Source organism: Trichomycterus rosablanca, chromosome 11 (assembly GCF_030014385.1).
Source record: "Trichomycterus rosablanca isolate fTriRos1 chromosome 11, fTriRos1.hap1, whole genome shotgun sequence".
NCBI classification, from domain to species: domain Eukaryota; kingdom Metazoa; phylum Chordata; class Actinopteri; order Siluriformes; family Trichomycteridae; genus Trichomycterus; species Trichomycterus rosablanca.
The window spans coordinates 18100638-18108195 of record NC_085998.1 but is presented as its reverse complement, the minus strand read 5'-3'; the positions used below and the strand labels follow the sequence as shown (position 1 = coordinate 18108195).

The 7558-nt window shown below is 37.9% G+C and overlaps 1 protein-coding gene across 5 annotated transcripts in view; it reads right to left on the bottom strand.

Moving 5' to 3' along the window:
* Positions 1-2225: 2225 nt before the first annotated feature.
* c2cd5 (C2 calcium dependent domain containing 5) overlaps positions 2226-7558 on the bottom strand; it is a 50554-nt gene continuing 45221 nt past the window's right edge. For all 5 annotated transcript variants that reach the window (XM_063005228.1, XM_063005230.1, XM_063005233.1 and 2 more), the window contains 3 exons: positions 5182-5372; positions 3823-3969; positions 2226-3106 (listed from right to left, as the gene is read on the bottom strand). In XM_063005228.1, coding sequence (XP_062861298.1) covers positions 2978-3106; positions 3823-3969; positions 5182-5372 — 467 coding nt within the window. In that variant the 3' untranslated portion in view covers positions 2226-2977. The remainder of the gene's footprint in view (positions 3107-3822; positions 3970-5181; positions 5373-7558) is intronic.

The window sequence follows — 7558 nt, the reverse complement described above, 5'->3', positions numbered from 1 at the left end:
ATGTAAAATAATGAGGTTGTTTTTGCCACAAATACACACTAATACACTGAAAATGACAGAAATAATATTAAGAAACACTGAAATACAATTGAAAAAGTTAAATACAATAAATTTTTACATTTACTTCTTTATTGTTTCCTTATGCTTCTTAATCGTAGAGATGCTTGATCTTGGAACACCGTATTCCGTTCAGTAAAGGCGGCAAAACCGTTTTTGTGCTGACTGTGCTGTTGTTTTCTATGGAGTGTGGCGATGAACAAAGCTTAATGTGACATTGTACTAAAACAAGCAAGGAATTTCATGAGTGGAGAGAACTTATGAGCAGTAATAATAAGGGGAGGTTTAGTGTTTATGTCATTTTTTTAATACATTAAGTCACATTAAGCTTTATAAGTATTTTAGAATCTCTTGAAAAAAAGCAGATTCTTACAATTTCTCAGAACCCTGAGCTATAACAAAAGTGAAACAGAAGGAAAATCCAGCTAAACACACACATGTGGACACTTTCAGAGTGAATTTGAGCTATTCCACACAAACAGAGATTTGTCTCATATGCGCACTTTGATGACGTTATACTGCACCGCTCCAGCCAAGCGCTGAACAAATTATATATTTTTTTTATAGCTGATCACGTAGAGTTTAAGGTGAACGTCAAGTTTAAAAGATTTTGAGTTTAAGGGACGTTGAGTTACAAGGTACCACTGTATATAATTATTTGTCACTGTAGCATTAATTTTTAAACACTGAAGGTGCTAGACCAATGTAATGCTTTAAATTCTTTAGTAAAAAACACAATATTGCCCCAAATTTTTAATAATAAAAACACTATTACTTGTTGTAAAACTATATAAGTGCAAAAAGTCAATTTGTTTTATTTCCATCAACCACTTTGTCCTGGTCAGGGTTGTGGCAGGTCCGGTTCCCCTGAGAAGCACTGGGTGCAAAGCAGGAATACACCAGGACTTCGGCCGTTCCCCCCTCAGACATAGCTAATCACATCTGTGTAGATGCCCAGCTGGCCGATAGAACATTTTGATTACGGATCTCAGAAGTGGTGGGATAGCATAATAGACTGCTGTGCCACCTAAGTGCAGTACAATGTTAAATAACAAATGTCTTGTGATCATGTCTTGGGAAGTTGCTTTTGATAAAAGACATCTTTGGTAAATTAACACAACTGGCATAATGTTGCAATAACCTGTTTGGTCTTGGACCAATTTCCTCTCAGCAGAAGGTGAGTTAGGGTTTTTTGTGAGAATCCACTGCTGGCTGGTGTAAAGAAGCAGATGGCAACTGCACGTTAAAGGGGCGGCTGCTACTTTGCGATTCTCCACGGCCAGTGTAGGGGTGCTGCAAGTGGCAGAAGCACTGTAGTGGGGCAAAGGAAATGAAAGGACTAGGGAAAGACAAAATATTCAAAAAAGTCACTATCCACTTTAATGCTTAGTGTAATGGGTGCAGTCACACTAGCCCTATTAATATCATATTCATACCTTCAAAAACCCACAATAACCTTATGAACAAAGTTTATTTAAATGATTTAGACAAAGTTGTGTGTTCTTACACTCGGTGGTCAGAACGTCAATCCAAAATCTAAACGAGTGCCAATTAATAGCTGGTGTTTAAAAAACACTAGAGGCATTTTATTAATAAATATTATTCCTACTCCTTAGTGAGAGAAAGTGGAAGAAGATTGATTTACTTTGCAAAACCTACTTTTACCTGTGATAGATTTTTGTTACAGGACCAAAAATTATTAAATTCTTTAATTTTTTTTCTATTTATTTTTGCATTTTCTCACTTTTTCTCAGCGTAGTCAATTTGTCTTCCGCTGCTGTGGATCCCCGATTGCGTTCAAGAAGGGTATATTGTTGCTCACGTGCCCTCCGACCCCTTCTTATACGCCCATGCTTTGGTGGATTTGCACATGAGGCTCATCCACTTTCTGCACAGACGCCTTGGTCTGCTAACCAGGGTCCTTTCACAGTGTTTGAAGACCCCAGTTAGTCCGGTCATTTCTCCACACAGCAGACACGATGGCCAATTTGTGTCTGCTGCAGGCACTGTGCCCGCTAGATGACGCCCAGCTGACCGGCAGCAGAGCCGAGATTCGAACCTGAGTGTTCAGAATCTCTGCGCTGGTGTGCTAGTGAAATATCCAGCTGAAATTCTTTAATCTTAAAAATTCTTAATAATAATCAAAAACCACAGTGAAACAGACCACATCCAGTTAAAACAGACACTTTAATTATTGTGCAACATTTGATTTGTCCTCAGTCAGGCAGGCAGACAGATATACACTGTAGCTTGTCAGTTAAATAAAATCAGCGACTGTTTCCTCAATCTGTACATTCAAGTCTTTCTGTGCAGTTTGCTTTTGGCATCCATCCATCCAGATGTCAAAGTACTAAAAAAATAGCTGGCATTACACATGCACGGATATGAAACCTGAATCACTAGATTATTTACAGAAAACATGAACAAAACAGAAATAAAACTTGATCAGTAGTACATTAGTACACAAGATGGCAGGATTTTGTGTCCGGCACACTGAAATGGACGCAGGCACAAGCATGTGAGTATCCGCTGTTATTCTTTGGTGAAAAAAATCAACATAAAGGTCAGAACTGACATTACAGATAATGACAGACTCACAAAACATGAAAATTGGATCTCATAGCTGCCTCAGCCTTTATGTGAATGACTGGAATGTCAGTTAAATATGGCTACTTTGCTTTCAGAGAGACTTTCAACCCATACTGTCACTGATCAACAGAAAGGAGTGACAATTTTTAAACAGCATGCTGCGTACACACTGTCAATTAATGTAGCTAAAAAAATGACCGCATGCTCTGTGGTCAAGCTTACTTTTCATCTTTGGAAGGCTGCTTGCTGGCTTGGTACTGCAGTACGGCAATAAATAAATCATTTATGCTTGGAGTGTATGCCTATGTTTCTAGCTAAGTCTTGCATGTCTTCACGTTGCCTCTGTGCTGATGGGAGTTTGTGTGTTTGCTGATTGTGGCTGTGACAGAGGCGTTGCTTCGAGTTCAGACTCCCGAACAAAAATCACAGCATCTCCGCTTACGTTGATAAGGCACTGAGCCTGAAACACACACGCACGCACGCACGCACACACACACACACACACACACACACACACACACACACACACACACACAAACAAAACAGTGTCAGTATTTTAGAGAAGTGGGCCTCTGGGAACCCTGGGGGTCTGTGATGCGGTGTTATTCTGAACCAGAATGTGTGTTAAAAAGCCAATAGGCCCTATGGACTATTTTCTGGTAACTAAATACTATTTGTTTAACAAAACTAAAGGGCTTTTATTTGTTTTTAAAATCTGAATGCAACAGAAGGAAAATGTTTGCATGTAGCCAGGACAGAGAGTTGAGTTTTGAACTCTGTTACATTTACAGTTATGGCATTTAACAGATGCTGTTATCCAAAGATGTAGCTATTTACAGTCTGATTACTAGTCCAATACCTTAACTACTGAGCTACATCTCTGACATTAAATTGACATACTTTCTTACTACATATACCCATTGGATCGAAACTGTTTACAGTTAATTATGGTTTGGTTGCATACTTGGGTGATAGTTGTTATTTTGTTTGGTAATAGAACAGCAAGCACTAAATTGAACCCCACACTAATTGGGTGTAATAGGATTGCAAGACTGCTACAATTAACCAAAAATTGTATGTTCACAATGGTTTTGGAATTCTCTTTTAAAAATGCAAGTGTTTCCATGCATCTCTAACTGTGAGTGAACATGCACATAAAAGACGACACACACTAACCTGATTCTTGTTGGGATTCTCCATAAACACACACTCCTTCATGCTGTAGGAGACGACAGCATTTCCACCGAGAGCAGCTACGTGGGCTCGTACCATTGCAAACACCTCAGCTATGAATGAATGCAGGAACCCGCTCACACCACCCTCCTAACAAAAATGATATATGCAATATAGTTTTGTTCATCAAAAAATGACCATTACTGCCAATGTTTCACTAAACATAAAAAAACTGTCGTTTAATTAAATATGTAAATTCTTAAGCTAAAAGTGCCTGAACAAGAGCAGCTTCAGCCCAATGCTTAATACATGAGCTCATAGACGGCTACAATAGGCTAGTGTCACTTTATTTAACAGGGATAACTGGAATGCCTTTCTGGAATGCCTTTCCTAATTCATGCCTTTCCTAATTCATGCCTTTCCTAATTCATGCCTCTCCTAAAGCCTTAGACGCCCATGACCTTGTCACCATTTCACCGGTCGTCCTACCTTGGACCAATTTTGATACATACTAACCACTGCATGCTGGGAACCCCCCATGACCCAGACATCTATATCCATTGATGTTTATCCATTTTCCCTGCTTCCAAGACCCTAACTTCAAGAATTGTTTACTTGCTATGTAATATATCATATCTATTGATTGCTGACATTGTGATGAGATAATCTCTTATGCACTTTACCTGTCAGTGGTTATATTGTTGTGGCTGATGGGTGTATCTCATTATAATTAGACTGAAGTACTAGACACACTGTTTAGTAGTCTGTCAGGTAAAAAAAATGCATTAATAAATAAAGAATTCTTTTCTAAATACAATGTGTAATTACAGGATTACAAATTGTAATCATGTTAAACCCTAAGGTGTCAAAAGTCTCCTAATGCCTTCACAAAAAACTAAAACATGCATACTATTTGCGTTTGTTATTGTTTCAAATATAGAATTATAATATAGATTAGTTACATCATGAGCATTAGAGGGCATAATTTTTTCCACGGGCCCTATGCAGCTGGCTTATCCCTAAAACAGACACTTATGTGAACTCATTTGCCATCAAACCCCTAAACATCTCAAGGTCCTTTATGCATCTACATCTTTATGCATCTACAGTCATAAATATTCTTAATACTGTTAAAAGCTAAGATTTATTATTAATAAAAAGATTCCATTAAAATCCACCACCATAATCAGTTCCAAAGTCATTCACTTAAGCGGTGTCATGTTAAAAAAAATTGAATGACTTAATTTTAATAATTCTAAAATGTTACATTTTTGTGTAATAATAACACTGATCCAGCGATTTTTAAATGTATTTATAATCAAAAGTCCTGTTTTAATACGTAACATGCAAGATCGGCATTACCTCTCGCAGTGACGTGGTCTCTCTGATGAAGAACATGTTGATGATGCCGAGGTACTTGATTATTTTTGTTCCAGGAATAAAAGAGAGTGGGGTCATCTTGACCACAGGCACAGACCCACCTGGATAGGAACGGGTCGACCTCAAACGAGATCGTCCTTCTGTCAACGGACTGGCTTTCTCCATAGATGACACTGAGGATGGAGGGAAAATAAAGAAAGGAAGAGGAGGAGAAAGAAGAAGAGAGGGGGAAGGAATGTACTGTAGATATCGGACATGGCTCTCAGAGGTGCCACATCTGACAAGGGCACAAATATGACAGGACAAACACAAGACAGATCTGGCAAAGGGAGTGGATGTGTGTAAGTTTGTGCAGTTGCATCTGTTTGTGTATGTGTGTTTCTGATAAGGAAGCTGAGTGATGCAGTGATGGTTGTCATGCACCAAATGCACACACAGTAATGCAATGTGTTGCATTGCAAATGGTAAAAGCATATGAAAAAGTAAGCATTTCTTCTAGCATGCATGTTTGGTTGATACAACTGCCAGTGAGCATTAACCTGGTGGTATACTTCCAACAAAAATAAATAACAAAATTAAAAAAAAATTAAAAATGTTTGATGCAAAGTGAGTGTGCAGTTCAATTTATAAAGCAAAGTGTGTCAATCAATTCTATCAATTACTTAATTTTTAGTGTTTTTATTAGTAACCTATGGCCTACATTTCCAGAGAACTCTTATTTAAACTTTCAGTGTACATTGAGGTTTACAAAACCTAATTGGGGTTTTTATTCTTTACACCCATTTAATTAGTTATGCATCCACTGGCCAAGGCCATGACAGTAGAATAAGACCTAGGTGATAATAATTATTAATAATAAAAACATAATAATGGAACAGAAAACTTACAAAATGCAAACTAAATTTGGCAAGGAATAGTAAATGTTGCTATGTCAATTGTAATTATTCATATGCTGTATCCTTTTTTTATGCATTTTCTCCCTTTTACTCCCGATTTTTAGCACGTCCAATTTTTACCCAACTGCGTTATGCTTCCTCTCTACTGGTGCTGACCCCCGTCCCGATTATGGAGAGCGAACTGACAAACGCCATCACACTCCAACTGACGGCATCAATCAGCCAGCAGAGGTCGTAATTGCATCAGTTATGAGGTCCCTATCCGGCTCCCTTCCCTGGATGAACAGCAGCCAAACGTTGTTCATATAGCCACCCAGCCCAGCTGGATGGCAGAGCTGAGTTCGATACAATGTATTTGAAATCCCAGCTCTGGTGTGCTAGCATATTTTACCACTGCACCACCTGAGCGGCATCCTTTGTCTTTTATAATGTCTTTCATAATGAATAATTCATGTTTGTCTTCAGAAACATATGTATTTGCTTGTCTGATTTTGTAGCACTTTGAAATAAGATATGATCCAATAATGGTAGGAGTAACTACCCAGGCTGGTAAGTGCAAAAATGTGTTCCAAGTGAAAACAGGTCTTGCTACCAAGTCTTGGTAATGTTCTTATTTTTAGGTAAAACTTGACAGTGATCCAAACATATTTCATGGTTGCTTGTAGCAGCTAGGACACAGCTTCATCTGTTTTTCTTCTTTGTCCATGGCTGTGATTAGAGCTAGGTGTTATGACTCTGTGAGGTACTATCTGATTAGAGAAATATGTCTACAGGTGGAGATTGTGGCTCTAACATGTTTGAATCCTATTCTAGAGGAAGAGGATAATCTTAAAATAATCTTTGAGATTATAATTAAAAGCTTTTAAGTATGGCATTAGTCACATTAGACTGGCATTAGTCAATGGTTAACCATTAAGTCCAAATAAAATAAGGCTTTGTACTTGTACTTTTACTTAATGAATGGTTTGGGACCGGCACAAGTTTGATTACAGGACTCTGTCGGCTTAATATTTTTGGTTGGAAGTACCCCCATCTGTCGTGGTCATCTCTCAATAACTGATTGATGTTTATCATTTCTAATATTGTTATAATACTGGTATTAAAACATGCAGTACTAAAATGTATCTTAAGTGTCTAATATTGTGCATGTTCAATATATCTGATGATTGTCACATGCCTTTTCAGCATACAGAGGACCACTCCACACATCATAACTGCATCATAATCAACAAACGTCACAGATTAACAGTTGCTATAGCAAAACATCATTTAGTGCTTTATTAAAACTGCTGTAAGCGCTGTAGGCAATATTGTTTTCAGATTTCTACCCATTGCAAAACACAAAATATAAGCCTGATTTTCCAGTTAGTAAAATTTTGGTGGTGCCTTAATCCCCTCTACATCATCTACTAAATTAGGTACATGCAGCACCTACTGCTGTGGTTTACATTTTTTCTAATGCT